Genomic DNA, 22804 nt, shown 5'->3' on the forward strand with positions numbered 1-22804 from the left:
ATCCTGATAATGTAGAAAATTGACAACAAAAAAGTGGAAACACTTTTTTTTATTTCCTGTTTTTTGTTTTTGGTTTTCAAAAAAACAGAAAACTAAAAACAAAAAACAATATCAAACAAGCCCTAAGCTTTTGAGGTGAGATGTAATAATCATTTGAATAAGTTTGCTTCAAGTATTTAGTTTAAATTGACTTAGATAAACTTACGTGATTTGTAAACTCATCTAAATTAGTAAGATAAATAGGATTATTTTACCAAATGTTGTGGTAAAAAACAACTATGTTAACAACATTTCCAACATTAAGAGACTTGATTATATATAAAATTTTCCAACATCTCCAACAAATAGGAAATTTCAAATGAAATAGATTTAATTATTGTTTAGCAAAATGTAAATGTTCTTACAATGAATTTTAAGTTTATTTATAATCTAAGTGACTAATGTGATTGGCAAATGATTCATTGAAGCAACCTCAAACTAAGTTTTGTTTAAGGATTTTCCAACTCCCACAAGTCCCTCCTCAATTCTTTAAGAAATTCCATTTAAATTGACATGAAATAAGTTTCATGCTTAACAATAGTTTTACATTGCATGTTTTTTTTTTTTTTCCTCTTTTTTTTTTAATTTTTGTACTTTTCGCATGAAATTATTTTCATTATATAGCCATACGAATATGTCTAACATGCTACTCAATAATATATATATTGTCATGCTCCGTAAGATTTAAGAGTTTTCAACATATTAACATATTCGTATAATAATCTTCCTTAAAATTGTGCCGAAATGTGCCATATGACTTTCGGCATTTGATAATGACACGGTGACACATCAAACAATAATCCTATATTGGCATAACCGCATAAGCAATTATTGCAATTTGCAAGTAGTCTAGTTATCAAAGGCCTAATTTGAACAGAAGTGGGGAAGCACTTTCATTTGTATAAGTCCATTACTATCCTGTCTCTTCGGCCTCAGCTTTAGCTCTTACAGAACAAACAAACAAAGAGAAAATTATCAGTCATGAATGTTGAAGAAGAAGTTGGGAAGCTTCAAGAAGAAATCAAACGCCTTGGTCAGATCCAAGAAGATGGATCTTATAAGGTCAATTCTTTCTCTAAATCTAACACATTTTTATAAATTTCTTGTTTTTGTATCCAATTTCACTTGAAATTGAAATTGAAAGGTTCATCTTTTAGCATGATCTGGATTTCTGGGTCAATCTAATTTTTCAGCCAAAATTATCAACATTCAAAGTATAATTGATCTGGTTAATCTGACATTGCTTTATATTTTTTACAATATTGGTTTTGAGATTGTAGGATCTAATTTCAGAAAATGGACATTGTTTATTAATATTACCAAATTTGACAGTGAAATGAGCAGACATATATTTTTGGAAATGGCTAAGAAAGACCAACATATTTAGATGATATTATATCTTTAGTATGGTTGGTTAACTTCCATAGTTAATTTTGTAATTATTGTGTGACTAATTTACTTTCCTTATGTGAGATCACCTGTGCAAGCTACAAGAATTCCCTGTCTTATGGATTGAAAGCTTTTATCACAGCTTAATGCAATGCGAAATGCTTGGTACTCCAAAATAACCCTCCAATTTAGTCAGGAAAATCTCAGGATACACCCTATCAATATATCGAAAAATTGCTGTTAGGTAGGACTAAAAAGTTCAGTCTCCATGAGTGTTTTCGATTTTTCAACATTGCTCGAAAGAGTGCGCCCCAGAAGTCATTAGTCATCTGTTAGCTTGCTGAATGAGAGAGCAAGAATATTAACTGATATTCGACTGAATGTCTGGCAAGACATTCTATGTAGTTTGTAGTCCACTTGTCCTACACTTAATCCTTAGCCTTCCTTAGAAATTTGCTCTATGGATTCACTGTTTTTCCTGCAAAATCAGGTCTGCTTATATCTTATTTGATCCTTATATATATAGGTCACCTTTGGTGTCCTATTTAATGATGATCGTTGCGCAAACATATTTGAAGCTCTCGTTGGAACACTAAGAGCTGCAAAGAAGAGGAAAATATTGACTTATGACGGAGAGCTGCTTCTACAAGGTGTCCATGATAATGCAATTATTACCATGAAACCTTCTGCAACAGTTCCTTCTTCTACTGATGCCGCAGAGAAGAGTTGATCAGCTTCATGTTTCGACTTCCTTTAATTCTATTGAGGACGAACCTTACGTGCTGTAATTCATTATCTCATCTGTATGATTACTCTTTTTTCTCTTCCTTATATGTAACTTTGCTCTACCTGAGATGTATCTGTATCTAGACTGTTGAGATTTGCCTGAATGTGAGTCTTTCTGCTAAACCTTTGCTGCAATTCTCTATATAGTTGGAACTTTGAGCTCTCATCTTTCTCTTCAGCAAACCATCTGTCTATCGATAATACAAAGTTTCATACTATTGGCCCATTTGGTATCCAATGATAATGAGAATGAAGGCTATAGGAAACAGCAGAAATGAACACGAAATGTCTCGACCCAAATGAGTTGATTGAGACATCCCACACATTCTCTTCAATTTTGGAAAAATTTACCAAAATTGTTTTAGATACGTGGACTTGTGATCTTCTGTTTTAGACAATTTTCAACTTAGTCAGGCCCGAAAAGGAAAGAGGTCAGAATATTTGACATGGACCTCACGAAATCTTAGAAGGTCATTTGGGTGGTTAGTTAGAAGTCTTAGAACTAGCTATATGCTAGTTCTTTTTTAAAAAAAACAAAAAATTCATAATTGCAGTAATGTGGGATGCAAATAGTTGTAGAAAATAGTATTTACAACAGAGAGTTTTATAAGTGCTCAGTCTCTATATACAGAGTATTTGTATAATTTACACCATGCAAATTGCAAAATTTCATCATAAACTTGTACTTGCAAACGATGTAAACTTGTTTAATACACGGTCAGAACTAAAAAGAGAAATAATTACAGCCTTTTGCAATTTCAAAATGTACAATTTTTCGGATCCACTCTACAATGGCTACTAGCTAAAAAATTAACCAAAAGTGAAGTAATTCACTCAGGACGACCCAGTAAGAATGAATGCATGGATGAGGCTTTGGGCTGCCTGCGTCTGATCAGGTGTCCCAGATATTACGACAGTCCTACTTTCTATTCCAGGAACCGCTTCATGCACTATAACCTTAGCACCTGATATCTGAATTAGTCCAAGAATACTAAGTCAAAACAAGGTCAGGGCACACCACAAGAAAGGACCAGAAGTAAAAGATATAAGTACAACAAAGGTATGCTAGTAAATGGAAGGCTACACCAATTACAAATACCTGATTTCCACAGCATTATGGCCTTAACATATTACAGGCATATTATACTCCTAAACAAACAAATGTTGGTTTCTCACATTCACACAAATGAAAAGAATCGTGATCCAGTTTACTATATTTAGGAATCGACAAAATTATTTGGGGGCAGCAGGAGTAAGAAAATCAGGCTCACGGATATAAATAAATGAAATTTTCACTATACCTGTCTTATACGAGTTAAATTGCTTCCATTCTCACCATAAACAGAGCTAATAGAGCTTTCAGGAACCACAATTTCCACTACTGTATTTGTTACAATAGCTGGTCTGAGTGTCCTGAAACAAAAATGTTGGTTATTTGTAGTGAAAATACACAACACTAAAACATACTTGTATTAGTTAATATATTCTTTAATCACATGACTGCTCATGCAATCAAATTCCCTATACTAAATATAACGCATGCAGCTTTATGAATGCAATTGCTACATCAAAGAAGTATATCAACACTGTCAAATCATGGAGCAAAAGCTTCATAGATATTGCTGCATTGTTTATGAGCTGAACTTATAATACAGTAACACCAAAGTACAAAAAAAATTGTTACATACTTCCTCCATTTTTATAAATGTAACACTTTCTATAAACAACCTTTTTTTTAAAAAAAAATCTCTCTCCACCTATCGTACCGACCTTCCTCTCACATCACTTCTAAATAAACTATTTAGCCACTTTCTCCTTTTTATAATTTTTAATTCCCCAACAAACCCCACTTACATACGAATATTAAATTTAACAAGTCAAATAAAACACCTAAAACTCTTTACTATCTGAGTGGATAAAATCCTAAGTTCAGAGTATAGTCAGCAGATGACCATAACTTTGCTTTTTGGATTGCCTTTTTGCATAATTGAGATATAATTTTCAATAAAACTATAATCTAGAAGATAAAATTAAAGCCATTATATGAAGTTTTTGACCTTCAAGAAATAATAATTTTTTTTTTTTAAAAAAAATGCAGTTTTTAATAGCAGATTTTATCTATTTACCTGCCAAGTTGTACTCCACCAGTAGCAAAAGCCAATCCCCTATCAAAATTCCTTGGATTTACTCCAGCAGGCTGTAATCACCACAACATCATTTAAAAGGGTATACAATATACATCATAGGGTGAGACTGACAGAGAGGAGTTAGGAAATAAAAAGGAAAGAGGGAGTGTGTGTGTCGGGGGGGGGGGGGGGGGGAGGGGGGGGAGCAACTCCATACCTCAATTGTCTGAAGGCCTGTTGAAGGTGAAGATTGAGATATATTAGGATGCGGCAAAGGATCCAACCCCTGACTTAAAGTAGCTTGTCCACCAATAGATTGATTTGTTCCAAAAGAATGGCACAAACCAACTGTTGTTGCATCTTGGATTCTTCCATAATTACTAGTATCCAATAATAATTTACCAGTCCTGCTTCCTGGAATGTTCATCGCTATACTAGTGAATAGGTTATTTCGAAGCCTACTAGTTACATGATACAAGGCATCTTGTATGTTTACAAATTGCCCTGAGATCTGGCATTTGAGAAGGCAACAAGAGAAAAGGTAATGAGAACATCAAATTGTCAGAGGTTTCAAATTTAAAGGGGGAAAAGGCTATTATGATTTGTGAACAGAGGTGTATTTGATCAACTTTGGACAGGGGGAAAAATTATACAAGTACTAGACATTAAGAGGAATTTCAATTAATAATATAGTTATGGATGAAAATTGGAACATAACATTAGATTAAACAAAAGCACGTGAGAGCATAATTATCCCTTTAAAAAAGAAACAGTTGAAAATGAAAAGGCAACTCTCAGTCAAGGAACAGAATGAGAAATTTAAAACATAATTGTAACACAAATTACATGACTTAGTATGACATTAAAGCTTGAAGGGAACAAGAAAAGAATTAATAGGCATATTACCTCAACTACTTCGTTATCCTGTGCAGCACACTTCGGCACCTGGTCACCATTATGTATACGAATGTAGGCTCCAGTTGCCTTTCTAATCTCAGAAATTATAGCAGCTCCTTTACCCAATAAGCAACCAACTTGATTTGATGAGACTAAAAGTCGTGCAGTGACTGCGGATCCCTTGTTCATGCCTGCCTCAAGTCCCCTCTCTGCCCCAGCTTCAACATACCTGGAATAGACCAGAACTACACCACGCTGTGCCGGGGAATATCTTGCGTCAACATCCTATAAAAGTTAATGCAATGAATTCAGTGAGTTTGCACATCCAAACACATAGTTTCCATGAACATTAAGCCAATTATAACCAGTAATCAACGCACCTCCATCGAATAAACAGTGACCAACCGCTCATTACAATTAGCAACAGAAAGTCCAACATCTATACTAGCCCCTGACTCTTCTTGAAGCGCATGGATAATGGATCCTCCTCTTCCAATCACCCCACCAACTCTATCATTTAAACAAAGAATTTTAAAAACAACTTCTTTTTTTTGGAATTTTGACTCCGAGGCTGGAAACCTAGCAGACTCCAATGCCGACCTCATAGCAGGATTGTAAGGGGTAGTTGCCACAGATAATGGCATCTGATGAAGAGAATGATCAGCGCGAAAATCCTGTAATGCTGAATGTGAAGTGGATTCCAAAGGTTTGCCCTCCTTGATGCTCAATTTATCTGCTTGAGAGCATTCTTGCAATTGGCCACAAATACCAACAAGAGCCTTTTTAACAGCCATCACATCCCCCTCAATCTAGATCAAACAAGGATAAAGATCAATAATTCCATGTCCATTCAACATAGCAACACTTAGCAAGTGTATTAGACCTAATTAGGTAATCAATGTGAATTACGCGATCCACCTATATGGCTATATATAACACATTAATCACATTAAATCGATATAAATAACTTTTGATGTAGCTGGATTAGATTGTCGCCTTCACAATTAATAAAAATATCACCTTTTAACGACTGCCACAGAAAATGAGTAATCTACCCACTCGGTTAATCAAGGTTTTTTATTTCCCAAATTACAACGCGTTACATCAATGCCAATCGAACACAGCATCGTTTCCATCAAATGACTTATATAATGAATAAACAATTTAAAAACTGTACTCTATGGCTATGGGATTATTTTTTTGAGATGAAACTAGTCTTTATAATTAAGTCACTTACTTTGCACAAGTATATCATAATTTTAAATTACTGCAACATTATTTTAATTACCTATAAAAGTACACACAAAAAAAAGCAAAAGATCCAATAAATTCAATAGTTAGTCAAAATAATCATCAAATACTACCAAAAATAATTGATTAGATTAAAAAGACAGAGCAAAAAAAAAAAACCTACCTCAACAACTTCATCAGGAATAGAAACACCAGGGGGCAATTTATTCCCAACCAAAACCCTAATTTTCGCTCCACTCTCTCTCCTCAATTTCGCCACAGTTTTCCCGCCTTTTCCAATCACAGCTCCCGCTTCATTCGCCTCCACCAAAACCCTACAAATCACAACCGCATTACCCTCCCCGGAAACTTCTAGAACCTTCTCGAAAACTCGAACCGCCGCCTCTTGAAACGCCGAGACCTGAAATTCAACCTCCGCCGGAGAATTCGACAAGTTCATCTTCTTGAATGGAACATTAGGGGCGACAATGACGATGACTCGGTGGTCGGAACCGAGTTGGAGCGAGTCATCAACTCGGATTTTGGAAGCGGTTTGGAGTTGCAGGTGTTTGATGGAAGAGCCGGATTTGCCGATGAAGGCGCCGACGGAGGAGTCGGGGCAGAGCATGCGGAGAGAGGCGTGGCCGGCGGGAGTTGGTTGCGGAGTGGCGCGCTTGGAGGCGGCGGTGGTAGCCATTGGAGGACGTTTGGAAGGTTGAGTGGGAGAAGCAGTAACTGCCATTAATGAGGAAAATTGAAGTGGAAGAAGAAGAAAAAAAGAAGCGTGTTTTTGACTAAATTGACTGGTTATTCTCCTCTATGACTTGTTTCGTAGTTACTTCCTTTGTTTTTGTCTTTTTTCTTCTTTGTCTTTTCACTTTTTTCCTTCTTCAAAGGGGTGAGTTTTATCTTTTGACGTAGTCGTACCTATCCTTTTTTTTTTTTTTTTTTTTTTTTTTTTTTTTTCTTCTTGTGGGCGTATGAAAATTTCAGGTCATTTTTAAATACTTGTTTTATTTTTTTACGTGCGAAGTTTTTGAAGAAATTGGAAAAAGTAATAAAATATGGAGATAGTGGGGTTAGTGAAAGGTAAATTGGAAGAGAGAGAATCTAAAAATAATAAATTATAATTGTATTGGGTCCTACTAATTAAGAGAAATGAATTAAATATTGTAAAAGCTTTCCAAATAAGGAAATGGAGCAAGTATTTAAAAACGGCTGAAAATGAAAAGTGAAGCAAGTATTTAAAAACGGAGAGAGTATATATATATATATATATATATATATATATATATGGCTAAAGCCTTCAGGTATTGGATTACTACTACTTGAGTCGTGCTAAATGCTGCTCCCTCCGTTTTTTTTCGAGTGCTCCACTTCTCATTAACGACCTTTTTTTTAAGTGCCTAATGATTTAATAACCAAATTTAAAACCTCACTTTAGCCACGGGTCTACCATATATAATCTCAACTACATTAAAATACAATTAATACTCCCATCTCGAGTTAGTCATACGAGTTTAAACAACATAAAATTTTACGGGAAACAATTAACTTCTTTTACTTTACCTCAAAAGTCAAAGAGGCTTTTGAGGCTTTGAGCATTATTTACAAATCTCTTGCATGTACACACATCAGATATTCTGATTTCATAATACTACTGTAGTATTTTGTTTTCCTGCATCTGGAAGCCAAAAACTTGCATTTGCACCATTAACAGTCCCACCAGATTACTTAGGGTCATACCAGCCAAGTTACTAATGCAAACAACTAACCAAACCAAAAGTTCATAACAACAATCTTCCAGTATATCTTAAGCAGAAAACAAAGGTCAGATTCCTGGTAATTGACAACAAAGTGACTCTAAAATTTATTCTGCACAGAATTTGCAGAAAATAAAAGTAAATATACCAAAATATTGGACAATACCAGTGACACAAATATGCACTGCCGATCATACTTCATAGCCGGGATTAACTTTCTGTTGAATATCTTCGTAACTCTCCAACTCATCAATATCTTCAGGACTACCTAGAAATAGAGGTAATCTTTGGTGAAGCTTAATAGGTTGGATGGAAAGAATCCTACTTTTACCATCAGAACCTTTCCCCCCAGCCTGTTCTGCAACAAAGCTGAGGGGGTTTGCTTCATATACAAGCCGAAGATGATCCCTTGGATTCATTGCCACTCCACCATATAATAAAGTCCTATGAAAATCAGCAACCAGTGAGCATATATAGCGTGCAGAGTATTTCTTTGGATATTTTCCTTTTCCTTGTCTAACAGTGTCAATGTACTGCCTCAAACCTTCCGGCCAATCAAAGTAACGGGCATCATTTACAGAATATATCTGACCTGAAAGATTAGACATCATCAGTAGAAAACAGACCCTTTTTAACCAGTTGCACATTTTTTCAACAAAGAGATTTGCCTACTTTGCATGACAGCAAAAGAGAAAAAAGAACCAGACACTCCATGCAATTCATTCAATAGAAAATTCTAAACAACATGCATTCTTAGTGAGCTTAAGCCACAGTCTGATATGTACACGAAAACATTATACGAAGTATTATTAAAAGATACAATGATCAAATCTCTCCTGTTCTCATGACTTCCATGCTCATAGAAACCATAAATACAAAAGGACTGCACAATCTAAGGTTAAGAGCTTATTTAACAAGTAGAAAATAGATTGGTTATGAATATCAAGAACCTTAATTTTGTCACAAATTCAACATGAACTTCAAACATTCAGCATACCTCGAGGTGGAATTTGGATACTAGGATGTGTAAGTATAAAATCGCCTGTTGAACGATCCAGAGTGAATGAATGGACTCCAGAGCCAAAAGTGGCACAGAAAATTGTGGCTGATGAATAGAGGACATAGCCAGCAGCAACAAGCTTGGTACCGCTTTGAAGTGAATTTAATGATGCCTTCTCATTGTGGGGAAGGTGATCTAGCTCCATAAGACGATTGTAAATGCCAAAAATTGTTCCAGTGGGAATTGATGCATCAATATTTCGTGACCCATCAAGAGGATCCATAACCACCACATATGGACCATCATCAGTCATACAAACTGGGGCATCATTTTCTTCAGAAGCCACAACTGCTACTTTTCCTGATCGTTGAAGAGAAGACAAAATAATTTCATTCTGCATAACCAAGTGTCTTCATCAGAGTAATACTATCCATTTGACTTTATTGAATCAATAGAAGGTATCAATCATGTTATCCTCAGATGAGAATCATGAGATTTAATGCTCATTCCCAGAGTTGCCTGACAGTACAGATAACATGTGGTCTTTGAAGTTCAGATTCAGAAGTGGCGGGAGGTGATCACTTGAGGTGATGCCCCAAGGTCCCATGCTTCTATGATAGTATGTCCAGTTAATAGTGTTCCTCTCTGCAATCTACTCTACGAATATCATCACTTACTTTTCTAGTACTACTGATCCTAAGTTCACAACACCCCAATAGGCCAACAACTACCAAAAAGAAAGATGAAAATTTCAGTCCAGTAGAATGGGTGATATAAGCCATAATTACAAAAGGTCTCAAATTCACTTGGGCAAACTCCAAAAAGAATTGTTTTAACAAAAAAAAGGCATATGTAAACACAACCTGGACTATAACAGTAGACAAATGTTAAGCTGAAGGAAGGTACAAGGAAGTCTTTGTAATCGCCGAGCAAAGACAACCTGAGTCCACTTCAACATTGTGACAAATTATACCCAACAGCATTTGGCACAGATTCCTGTAGCTTCTAAAACCAACCTTACTCCCATATCATCTCAAGTCCATCTATACCCAACACTTATATACCATCATACATTGAGAGATAATACTCACAAATCACTACTTTGCTAAAAACAACTAGCTACAATAGAGTCAGAAACAATAATTCTTCTAATATCAATCACCAAAACAAAAATGACCATCTTTACTAAAATAATCTATTATCAAACAGCAAAGTGAATTCAATCACCAAAATCATGAGCAATGACAGTATGTTTTACTCAATCCGGTCACTTTTATTAAACACGGGTACATATGTCTAAGTGTAAGACTCGATTATTTTAATCAATTGATCATACTCATGTTCGGAGTGTCGAGAATCCAACACAGGTAATTAACAAGAAATGAAACTAAACATACAAGGTACTCTAAAGAAATAAAATCATACCGAGACAATATCAAGGGGTTTAGGAGCATCTCTATCAGACCCAGAACTATTTCCAGAACCTTCCACAAATTTTCCAAGACTAGAATTGAAAGGTGAAGCTATAAGAGCAGCAATTTTCTTGCAAGCATATTGTAAATGATCAATTAAGACCACCAAATCGTCACCCACATCTATTCCTCCTTTACCCACATACTCAATTAGTGTTTTTGGTTCAATTTCAACACTCATTTGAGCTTTTACTGAAAACCCACCAAAATTTGACATGTTTGGGTTGCAAATTTTGGTGGGCAGGGAAAATTGGGTGGATTTTGGCGGGAAAATTTGGGGTTTTGGCACTAGGAATGAAGTGGGTTGAACGAATACGGTGGATGTAAGCATTGGATTTTGGGGTGTTTAGTTTTGGAAGATGGCATTTGATGGAAGAGGAGCATAGAGTAACTTGGCTTTCGTTTAACTGTGGAGTTTATTTGTTTATCTACTCTATCACTCTATAGAGTCAGAAGGACGAGTGATGAGAATCAATCCAGGATCACCTGGAATCGAGAGGACAACTCTAACCACTTGAGTTATCCCTCAATCTCTCTATCACTCTATAGTTTAATTACAAGTATTAGTTTATCGGTGTTTTTCAACTTCAACACTCCTTTCTGTAAGAGTACAATTCGAGATTCAAAATATTCAAAAACCTATTTTCTTCCAAGAATTAGATTCAAAATAAAAACAATCGAATAAAAAATATGAAAATAAGAACTTTTGTTCGTCAAATTTGTGAAAAATGCCAGCTGATCCGCAGACGGGGACGAATTATAGTAATTTGTTCTAACCCAAAACATAAACAACGACAAGGATAACTACTATACTAAAAAAAAAGGGACTATCTAAAAAGAATTGCTAAAAGATTTGATTGTGTTGATATAAAAAAAAACGGAAAGATTTGTTTTGACATGAAATAGATGTATCCATATACGGAGTAGTTATCTACTCATTTTTTGTTTTGGTTTTGGGATAATGTACTAGTGTGTTGTTTTGGCTTCTAACTTCTCCTCCCTTTTTAAATAGTCGCAAATTAAAGCTCCGTTCACTTCACCTTATTTTTGCTGAATTGAAATTATTTTTTTTGAACTTAAATTATTTTTGCTGAACTTAAATTATTTTTACTGAACTGAAATTAATTTTACTGAATTGAAATTATTTTTGCTGAACTGAAATCATTTTTACTAATTTTTTGTTATATTTCTTCTTTAAAGTTATTTTTATTGAACTGAAATTATTTTTACTGAACTGAACTTATTTTTGCCGAACTGAAATTATTTTTACTGAACTAAAATTATTTTTACTAAATAATTTTTTTTTAAGGTGAAGTGAACAGAGCCTAATTTGATTGATCATTGGTGAACGAGCCGATGCAGCATAAATTTTAAGTAGACATTATTACTTCCTCCGTTCTAGTAGTGGATTGCAACACCTGGACTTTTGCACTATTCATCATGCTTGTTTGACCACAAATTATGATTTATACATAAAATGAAATATAGTTATGTGAGGTCTTGTTAAATTCATATCGTAAAATACTTTTACAATATCAAATTTTTATAATTTCTATACTTATATAATTATAGATATTCAACATATAAATGTGTTTTGGGATGCATAATCCAATATTTGTGGAATACGGTATGTGTTTGCAAACATATAATACATGAACAAAACAGAGATACGTATAAAGAGGAAGAGAGTTGTTAATTTTAAAGTCAAGAATTGTGATTAATGGAAGTATTCAAAATGTGATATTCTTTATTATTATTATTACTAGTTTAGTTTCCGTGCGATGCACGGTTTTAAACAAAATACATTGTAAGATTTATTTATAATACTGAGAAAGAAAGTTTTCTACTCTATAATTTTTTTGTATACATGGTAAGTAATTTCTATTGTAAGCATATTACTTATAAAATAAATAAAAAAAATTATAATGAACACTTTAACATTGAAATACAAATATACCTGCAAAAAAAAAAGGACTCGTTAATGACAAAGGATAAAGTATATGAAAAGTTTATTAGATTAAAAAAAAACACTAATGACATCATCATAGCAAATTGGCGGGAAAAAAATTTATGTCAAAGTGACATGTGTACAATTTGAAGAAGAGATGATGTCAACAGCGTTTTATTTTAGTATTTATTATTATTATTATTATTATTATTATTATTATTATTATTATTATTATTATTATTATTATTATTATCTCAAAAACAGACAAAGTCATACAACCTACAACAAATTAGTGGGAAGCCAAGATACAATCTGGGCCCCCACTCCTCTAGCTATAGCAAAGCCTACCCTAGTGAAGATATAAACTGCAGCACGAGACCCGATGTCTTGCGTCGTCGAGAACCTCTGAACTCGCTTCAGCAACACAACAACCTCCTTCTCTAATTCCCCAAGCGAAGAAAAGGAGAAGGGAATGAAACCATATCCAATCAGCCGACAACTAGCTTCATACTTCATCCTCTTCCGATGAGCCGCATCAGCCACAACCCATCCAGGAACAAAGTCAGAAAACCATGTCTGTGTCATAGGAGAAGACCCTGTTAAGTCCACACAAACATCGCGACCACGATCCCAAGAATAAAGTAACACATCAGTAGGTCTAAGAGCCCCGTCATTCCCTCCAGACAACCCTATGTCAACCTCCTTTCTTGCTGAAATCCCAGATTTGTAGCAGATATCAACAAGGGTATCCCGAAAAATATTATGCCGATGTTTAATACCCACAAGACCAGCACACGACACCGCGTGATCACCAAAAATATCCCCAGGAAAAACCCGAGAACAAGCAAAGCACGACGTCGAGATAGAGAACAATGCAACACCCATCCTGTAGCACAACACACATCGGTAGGTCTTTGGGTTCATCGTCTGACCCAACCCAGAAATAGGGACTGCCCGAAGCCAAGCAGAGGTGTGATCTCCCTGTTGCGATTTCCACAATGCTGATTGCCGAGGAGTCAAAGAATAGACGGATTCTGCAGAAGCGGTAACCTTTGTAAAATACATATCTGCCAATTTCTTCATGAGTTTAGGGGCAGCGACCTCACTAGGATTACTCATAATGTCAGACTCCACTATTCCATTAAACAAACTCAACGCATCTCCAAAGGCTCGTCCAAGACCAACAACACCAGCATGTCGTAATAATTGTGTCTGCAACCCAGCAGACTGTAACCGAGAAGCAAGAAAAGCATAATGACGAACATCACCTGCGGAATAAACACCAAGCCCGCCATACGCAAAAGGTAAGGTGGAAGCCGCCACTGCCAATCGCCAAACCCAGGCCCTAAAACAACAACGATACGCTCCAAGGAAGATCGAAGAGCCTCGTCGAATGTGAGCTGAGCCTCCTCAAAAGTACTAGGTGGACAAGTACGCAAAGCAAAGTAGAGTTTAGAAACTCCGGTACAAGCCCTAAGTAACAATAACTCGCACTGAGGATCATTAAGCTTAACAACCTTATCCATTAGTGTAATGGTCCTGGTAACCCTTTGCATCATAAGCTCACTTCCAAACCCAGAATCAGAACTAGCCGGACCACCAAGCAACTTAACACCACGAAAGGGTCGAGCAATATTAGGTGGAAAGACACCCCTAAGCCTGCTTCGAGGGTCTTATGTAGGCCAGAAAACCTTAGTTTTTTCCACGTTAAGATGTAACCCAAAAAAGGCCCTTCCTCCATAATCAACTGTAGAACCTTCCCCACCACCAACGTGTCACCAATAACAGTGCCGTCATCCAAATACCAAGCTTGAAGACAAACATCAAAAGAGTCTATGATATTATTATTATTATTATTATTATTATTATTATTATTATTATTATAGCAAGAAATCAGTCAAGGCTCCTAGAAAAAATGGTGGATTTTCTCTATTTGATGCTTCTAGATTTTTGAAGTACTGAGTTACTGCATGACATCACATATCAGCAATATATATAATCAATTTGTGACATCATCAATAATACATCACCAGAAAATTTACATGAAATAAGTCTAATGTACAAGTGTACTGTGTACAGGTATACTTAAAATTCACAAATACTTGTAATATGTTGCAATATCTTTTAAAAATAATCTAAACTTTGAGTCTTGGATTGCTTTATAAAAGAACAAAGAAATCAAGTTATTTATGTCTTGCTTCAAAAATCTGAAGAAAGTTATGCAAAGTTAAATAGAGATTTTTAATTTTAAATAACTAGACAAAAATGAATCGAATATTCAACTAAGACTAGTTAGATTTAATTATGAGAGTGATCCATCAATAACATTTTTTTTTAACAAAAATGAACCGAATTTGCAACAAACCATAGAATTAGACTTTATTGTGAGAGCGATCAATCATTAACACTTATTTTAATTACCTTAATTAGAAACTTATTGAATCAATTTAGTCATGCACTTCATAAGTTCATATTGTCACAATTTTATAGTATTGTATATAAAGAGAAAGGGCTTTTTAGGTGATAAATTTGCTTTTTTTTTTCCAAAATGTCCTTCTCAATATGCAAAATTACCTTTCTTATCTACAATTAAAAATAAAGAATTTTTTTTTAAAAAAAAAAATTACCTATCATAACTACCCTATAATAACTGATCCATTTCTTGCACATAAATTTATATCTTTAACTGTTCTCACTCAAAATAAAAAATGAAAGTGCATGCTCTTGATTAATTTTAATTTTTGTTTTAATTTTTTTTTTGTGGGAAAAAACTCCTCCTAAATTTTTTGTTCTTCTTTCTTTTTCATGCTTTTAGTAAATATTTTATCTTATTATTAATTTTTTGTGGGAAAAAACTCCTATATATATATTTTCTTTTTTTGGGATGATTCTAGATTGATGGCGGGCGTTGATTAATTTTTTATTTTTCCCTATAATTTCTTATATGATATGCGTGTACCTCTTAGCTTGTAATTAAAGATTTACTATAAATTCACTTAGAAAACACACGAGTAATCAAACATATGTTCGGAATGTCCTTATCCAAGACCATTTCTTAACTCCCCTCCAAGTAAGTTCCACATACATCACCCCTTATACTAAATTACTAAACCCCACTTCCCCCTCTTTCCTTCTCATCTACTCTTGAAAATAACCTTTGTTCAATAAGTTGAATTATTGGGACCCAAAAAAAAGGTCTATTTTTACCCATAGAACAAATTAACACGTCCCTATCATCTAGGAATCTAGGATGAATCACATTCATATATATGCATCTCTTAATTTCATCAAAGAACCTTCCTAGTTCCTATTCAATTGGCTTGACCAAATCCTTTTAAAAAATCCACAAAATTGGCTATTGTTGAATTATATATATTTATTTTATAAACCAAGGCTTTGGTCCTCATAGACTGCTGCTAAAAGTAACGGTCCACTTTATCTAACCAATCATTTTTAATTGCTTATCTTTGCTTCATTCTACGACTATATAATGAATGATCTAATCATTTTAAAATTTCCCAAAACATAAAAAAGCTGAGAAATTTTTTTCCGAAAAGAGTTGCACTTTTTAAAAGTGATTTAATTCCATGTCTAGTAGATCAAAACTAAGGCAGCCTTTGAAAGTTGTGCATATAAAGACACAATACGTGGAAACTGATGCATGTAGTTTCAAGTCTGTGGTTCAAGATCTCACTGGCAAGGACTCCACCATAGCTTACGCGCCTTCAACTTCACGGGTTATGAAAGTAAGTAAAGAGAAAATTAGTGCTCGGCCTCAATCGAGGCTAGCACGTACGAGTCATGGCCCTCAGACAACGCCTGAGGGCCATTTCATGCTTGATTGTTGTGAGGGAAACAACCTTCAAGATTGTATGGGTCGAGGTAGTAGTGGTGGTGGGACTTATTCGTTTTTGTCTAGGAATTTGTCTTACAAAGAGATGGATAGGTTGTTGAAGGAGTTGCCTCCTTTGGATGACTTGCATAAAGTTTTATCTTTTGATTAGTACAAATCATTTTCTTGTCTAAGGTAGGAAAAATGGAGAAGATATTATTATATGGTTCAAAATGGTGAGCATATTGTTTCGTGTAATTAACAGGGCCTAACACGACTATCGTTATTTATTATTAGGCAAGGGAACAACACATTGGAAGGGAAAAAAAAAATTATAAAATCGATATGCTCTACACCATGTAGTAAATCTTTAGTGTATAGTTGATTTTTGTTTTATTAATTATTTTGATTTATTTTTCATAATTTTTTTATATTTATTTATTGGTTGTTCACAATCTAGCAGTTGATTTTACATTTTTTTTTTTGGTGTTTTCATGTATCTATCATCAGTATCACGAACTTAAAACATTGTATGTTAAGAGTAACTACAAATATGAATTTGATCATAGAACTTAATTGACCCTGTAATTATTGTTGTTTTAGAAGAAAGAAATAACCGTTGGTAAAAAAAAAAGAAAAAAAAAAAAGAAAAAAAAAAAAAAATAACCTATCTTATCCTTGTGGACCACAACTAGCTAATTACCCTAGCTGTTTCTCTTTATTTTTTCTCTCTAGGGTTCTTCAAAAAAGTGTTTTATTGGCCGGTAATAATCAAATTTCTCCGAAAACTTGGCTATTTTTGACCCTTTCCCTTTAGTTTCCTTATGTTTTTGTTATTGAATTCAATAAATCTACACTGTTAGTGAAGTAGCAGGTATATTGAGTATCCAAAGTGTCCTTATGGTGGACTTTGTTCTAGTTTTGCTTTTGATTTTGTTTTTTGAGTTTAGTATGGTACAAGTTATTTAATAGGTAAAGATTTGTACGGGATCGAATAAGAGGTTAATCATTCGATTACAATATTTGTATAATGAGATTGAAACCCATAAGATTTAATCCCTGTACTACACATATAACGTAGGGACTGGAAACGATACTACTACTTCACTACCTCATCCTCTTTAGATAACTTAACTTATATCATATTCCATGATGTAAATGATATCACATCAGTAGAAATATTATTAAGGAGTTGTACACTTGTATAGGATGTTAGAATACTCCGTATTATATTAGTACATCATGTTCAACATACATCATTTATTATGTCATCCTAAAAGTAAACTACAATTTTTTTTCACCAAATACCCCTAAGCAATTCGCTTATTCACAATATACCCATGAAACTTTCCAAATACATTATATATCCCCGAGTTTAACAAAAATGTCCCAAATACTCAAATAACTTACGGACGTCAACTCCATTAGTCATTAAGGGTTCATTGTGCCACGTGGCATCTGCTGATTGGTTGTTTTCTTAATCTATTTAATTAATTATTAAAAATTAAAAAAACCAAACACCGCCGCCGCCTCCCCTGAACCCCATGCCGACGCCAACGCCGTCGCAAATCCCCCCAAACCCCTACCCGGCGCCAGCCCAACCTTGACCCCCTAAAATCGTCCTTCCCCTTCCCCCTAACCACCATCCCCACAATCTAAAACCTCTCCCTCCCTCGAAAAAACCTCCCTCCCCATTTGCCAGCACCCCAAATCCCCCTCCCCCGTACAGGCGAACTCAATTCGGCCCTCCCCCTACCATCTTCGCCTCTTTCCCCCCGAACCACCACCTCGAAACCCTAAAACCACACAATCAAAATCTAGGGTTTCAATTTGGGGTTTTAGGGTTTCGATTTTCCGGGTTAGTGAGACCGTGGGGCGGTCGCCGGCGTAGGGGAGTGTGGCCGGCGCCGGAGTGGGGGAGTAGGGTGGGTGGGGCTGGTGGTGGAGGCGGCGGTGGCTGGGGTTTAGGTTGGTTTTTTTAAATTTTTTTTTATAATAATTAATTAAATAGATTAAAAAAAAACCCAATCAACGGATGCCATGTGGCACAATTAACCCTTAATGATTGACGGAATTGACGTCCCTTAGTTATTTGGGTATTTGGGGTAATCTTGTTAAAATTGGGGGCATATGGTGTATTTGGAAAGTTTCATGGGTATATTATGAATAAGGGAATTACTCAGAGGTATTCGGTGAAAAAATCGAAACAAACTATTACATGCGAATGTAGCATGCATCACATTACAACCTCTCAACAGTCCAATTCTTGTCTTAGGGCGTGTTTGGCAAAATATAATTGTGAAGGTAACTGGTAGCGGTGTAGGTAGATAGTTTAGGTATGAGTGTTTGGCAAAGTAGCGGTTGACTAGCTGTTACATATAAAAATCAATATATATTTTTTTAAAACTATAGATTAAATTTTCAACTGCTACCTCTAATTTCAAAAACTAACATTTCTAGCTTTTGATAAAAGCTACCTCCACCACTAAAAGCTACCCCAACCGCTATATTGCCAAACACTTATATTTTTTGTTACTTAGTGGTTTGACCAAAGCTACCTAGAAGAGTAAAAGCTACTCAAAAGCTAGTGCCGAACACGCCCTTAAACTAGTACTGTATATTGTATATAGTCAAGACATTATAAAATCACGTATCATAACTTTGAAACAAATGGAGTGCTTACATTTTTATTCACCCAAAAAATGACACTTCGTATCATCTCAAGCTACTCTTTTCCATACTCGAGTCCACATCTCAACAATCAACCTAAACTTCTTTTGGTATCTCAGAATCTTCAACATTAACTTCTTTGAAAATCTGTTCAGTGTCTTCAACGTCAACTTCTCTCAATATCTTTGCGGCATCTTCAGGAAATACTGGATTAATATGACATCCAGTTGCGATTTCAAATCCAGCTAACACAGTCAACTGAGGGACTATCTGTAGAAACCAGTGACTGCAGCTCAATTGTGAATCATCAATCCGCAGAGGAGATGTGTGAATCATGTAGTTAAATGGTGGGTTGTTTAATTGCAAAGCCATCTTTTCCAGCATAAGTTTGAGTAATCCACCAAGGTCGTCTGCCTGCATACAGAGACCAAACAATGTCAGAATCTTAATATAAACATCAATGATTGCATGAAAATGACAATTTGGTACGGCAAATTTGCAAATGTAGTTTCTGTGAAAGCTGAATTAATGTACTATATAGTAGTTACTATCAAAGTATCAATGGCATTTGAAATCAAGCAGACAAGCCGTACTCAACTGGACTCATTCCTATGCATTATAAGCAGCACATGTCCTAATTTTGAACAGCGAATTCTAAAACTTGTGCTTATTGACATGGAACTCTGGAAGGACCTTCCATGAGTACCATTACAAATTCACAAGCATACCAATAATGAGAACATCGGTTATACACAGACATACCAATTTATTTACTAAAGAATGATTAATCATGATGTAAACCCCATTTCTCTATAGAATAATTTGAACCGTACAGTACATTACTGGTCTCAATATACCAATTTTACTTTTTGCTGATAGCTAAGCTAATCCTCATTATTCAACAACATAATGTCTGCTACGATACACAATTTTTGAAATTTCGCAAGTACTCATCTATTCAACTTTAGCACTTTATAAGATTGTAAAAAGATCTAGTCAAGATGTGAACTTTGTTTAGTGCAAAAAAAAAAAAAAAAAAAGCAATTTTTTTTCCTCGCTAAAATACAGTCAATACAAAATGAAAACTAGCAAAATGAATTATAAGGGAACAGGAGCAGCAAATATCACCTTTTCTTTATCTATATCATGGAAATGAGCAGAGTGAAACTGCGGAATAATCCAAATCTCAAAGGCATAGCTTGCAGCATATGGAACAACCGAAACAAAGTGTCTTGATTCATAAATAAGAAGCTCTTTCGGTAACTTCTCACAAAGGATGCAGTTCCCTGTCTGCTCAAAATGCTCTTTCATAGCTGCAAGGCGAGTAGATACAGAAGGGGGAACAATTGGAAGAGCTATTATCTGACTATGAGAGTGGCTCATTGACGCTCCAGCAGAAGCTCCATGATTTTTGAACACCTACACAGCATCAAATGGTCGGTTTTAGCAAGCACGGAAGGGATAGGGGGAAAGTTAGCCAATCATGACAGGGCTCAGTTTAAGACCTTTAGGTCATCAAACTTGGACTCTTCAATTTACCTCAACTAGCCAAGTCAAAATTCTCTACACTTCAACTTAAGTATGAGAATGGACACTTGAAAATATATTAATACGTAAATACTTCAATGAATAGCCAAGTCACACTTACACGAGTACATATCCAACACATCTACTCGAGTGTAAGTAATATTTAAAACAAAGCAGATCAACAATGGGCATCAAAACTTAAATGTAAACATCCAAATTGAATGCTTCTTGTTTACACATTTGAAAATTAGAAAGAACACTAATCCCCAAAGTCTCACAATATCCTAACTAAAGCCCTTTCTAATAATAGGCAACACCATATCTAACAAAAAGGACACATAAATTATGTATCACTCATTACTATTTTTCAGCATGAACTTTCTCCCCTTTTTTTTCCATTCACAAGTTCAACAAGATTACAACTTTATCATACAACCAAATATCCACACAAATACAAACTATCACACCCTTTACCCACACTACCAAAAGTCCAGAAGTAGTAATTTTTGTTCCAATTGCACCAATTTTGGACCTAACACTACCAAAAGTAGTAATTTTAGTTTCAATTGCACCAATTTTGGACCTAACACTACCAACAGTAGTAATTTTAGTTCCAATTGCACCAATGTTGAACATACTCTTTAAAACAATCATTTTAACCAGTTATTCTTTTGCAAAATTAGTAGTCTCCCATCCTGAAATAAATTCCACGCTGTATGTTACTCAAACTCCTCATTTCATTCATACCCATGACAAATGGTCAAAATTCCGACATTGGTGGGACACTTTGACACTTCATTCAGGGCAACAATTACATAAACTTTTTACAAAATAGTCGAGTTGGACATTTGGACACGGATATATTGATGATAAACCAAATGCATTTAACAACATTAACATTAAATAAAACGGGATAAGAAGAGAAAATCAAACCTGAATATATTGGATGCCATCAAAAGAAGCAATTTGAAGCACCCTCTTTCTATAAGCCATCAAAACCTCCCCAACTCCGGACCCGGGAAGATCAGATAAATGAACAGGATGTGTGGTTGTCTCAATCACAACATCATGAAACCCAAACCCGGGGACAACCCCACAATCCGGGTTCAGTAGACCCGGATTGTGGGGTTGTATATCCCTGCTAAGAGCGGGATATAAGTTCTGGATGACTCGGATTCTCCAATTAGAGTAAGAATCCGAGTCATCCAGAACCCGGAAAATCTCCGGGGCACATTTGCGCTCGTGCCCAATACAAAAAGGACAAGTCTGCGACTGATTTTGATTGGGGTCTGAAACAGGGGATTTGGACTTGAAGTCAGAAGGGCGTTTGGATCTTGCTGGAGAAAAAACAACCCATTTGTTGTTGATTTTGTCTTTCCTTAATTCTGGGTTTTGAGGTAATGAAGAAGGAGGTTTTTGTGATGCCATATTTTTCTGGGGTTCGGAATTTTTGCTGGTGAAATTGGTGGCAAAAAGTGGGTTCCAAAATTGAAGGGAAAGGAATAAATAGTGTAAGGTTGAAGGTTAGGCGTTGATTACTGTAATATGAAAATGTAACGATGTTTTTTATCTTTTATTTGGAAAAAATTGCTTCCAAAATAAAGCTATGGTAAAAGTTTAGCGCAGTATTTATTCGAATGATTATTTGGCCTATACATAAGTGAAATTTTTACTTGATTAAGCGGATGCCAATCTCATTGATTCCTTTCATAAAAGTTAGTTTGTATTTTTCCCACAAAAATGTTAAAGTTAGTTTATTTTAGTAAACATAAAATATATACAAAGTACATTAAAGGATTTGATGTTTTTGCTCAAGGCACAAGAAAATACATTGAGATGGTAGAGGACTAGAGGCGTAGAACGGGCAAAAACTGACATAACAGGACAACACAACACAACGCCAACCGAACATGAAAAAATCAAGTTAGTGACATAATGTCAAGGTTTCCAACACATTTGATTAAACGGATAAACATATACTGCGTATCGAACAATTCATCTAAAATTTGCTTGAGCATCAATAAGTGCATACTACATACTACTCCCGTACTCCCTATGTTACTAAAACTTTATTTTACCCGGAAACATTTCAATTTATTTATTGAATGTTTTTTTACCCAATGTC

The 22804-nt window shown here is 35.1% G+C and overlaps 5 protein-coding genes across 5 annotated transcripts; 2 read left to right on the forward strand and 3 right to left on the reverse strand.

Moving 5' to 3' along the window:
• Nucleotides 1-871: 871 nt before the first annotated feature.
• Nucleotides 872-2378, forward strand: LOC110740068 (costars family protein-like). The gene is made up of 2 exons (XM_021920558.1): nucleotides 872-1101; nucleotides 1955-2378. The coding sequence occupies exons 1-2, from the start codon at nucleotides 1021-1023 to the stop codon at nucleotides 2156-2158; spliced, it is 285 nt and encodes a 94-aa protein (XP_021776250.1). The 5' UTR covers nucleotides 872-1020; the 3' UTR covers nucleotides 2159-2378.
• Nucleotides 2379-2802: 424 nt separating this feature from the next.
• On the reverse strand, nucleotides 2803-7224 carry LOC110740067 (KH domain-containing protein HEN4-like). The gene is made up of 7 exons (XM_021920557.1): nucleotides 6652-7224; nucleotides 5618-6046; nucleotides 5247-5522; nucleotides 4558-4851; nucleotides 4341-4411; nucleotides 3516-3627; nucleotides 2803-3186 (listed from the first exon to the last, which is right to left on the reverse strand). The coding sequence occupies exons 1-7, from the start codon at nucleotides 7207-7209 to the stop codon at nucleotides 3049-3051; spliced, it is 1878 nt and encodes a 625-aa protein (XP_021776249.1). The 5' UTR covers nucleotides 7210-7224; the 3' UTR covers nucleotides 2803-3048.
• A 784-nt stretch (nucleotides 7225-8008) lies between these two features.
• Nucleotides 8009-11197, reverse strand: LOC110740069 (fructose-1,6-bisphosphatase, chloroplastic-like). The gene is made up of 3 exons (XM_021920559.1): nucleotides 10656-11197; nucleotides 9228-9624; nucleotides 8009-8822 (listed from the first exon to the last, which is right to left on the reverse strand). The coding sequence occupies exons 1-3, from the start codon at nucleotides 11031-11033 to the stop codon at nucleotides 8422-8424; spliced, it is 1176 nt and encodes a 391-aa protein (XP_021776251.1). The 5' UTR covers nucleotides 11034-11197; the 3' UTR covers nucleotides 8009-8421.
• A 4832-nt stretch (nucleotides 11198-16029) lies between these two features.
• On the forward strand, nucleotides 16030-16882 carry LOC110740071 (VQ motif-containing protein 10-like). The gene has a single exon (XM_021920561.1). It carries the CDS (start codon nucleotides 16238-16240, stop codon nucleotides 16652-16654), a length of 417 nt encoding a protein of 138 aa, XP_021776253.1. The 5' UTR covers nucleotides 16030-16237; the 3' UTR covers nucleotides 16655-16882.
• Nucleotides 16883-19067: 2185 nt separating this feature from the next.
• On the reverse strand, nucleotides 19068-22324 carry LOC110740070 (ADP-glucose phosphorylase-like). The gene is made up of 3 exons (XM_021920560.1): nucleotides 21613-22324; nucleotides 20281-20571; nucleotides 19068-19566 (listed from the first exon to the last, which is right to left on the reverse strand). The coding sequence occupies exons 1-3, from the start codon at nucleotides 22105-22107 to the stop codon at nucleotides 19249-19251; spliced, it is 1104 nt and encodes a 367-aa protein (XP_021776252.1). The 5' UTR covers nucleotides 22108-22324; the 3' UTR covers nucleotides 19068-19248.
• Nucleotides 22325-22804: the final 480 nt, after the last annotated feature.

The sequence above is a fragment of the Chenopodium quinoa genome, unplaced genomic scaffold (assembly GCF_001683475.1).
Source record: "Chenopodium quinoa cultivar QQ74 unplaced genomic scaffold, ASM168347v1, whole genome shotgun sequence".
In the NCBI taxonomy this organism is placed as follows: domain Eukaryota; kingdom Viridiplantae; phylum Streptophyta; class Magnoliopsida; order Caryophyllales; family Amaranthaceae; genus Chenopodium; species Chenopodium quinoa.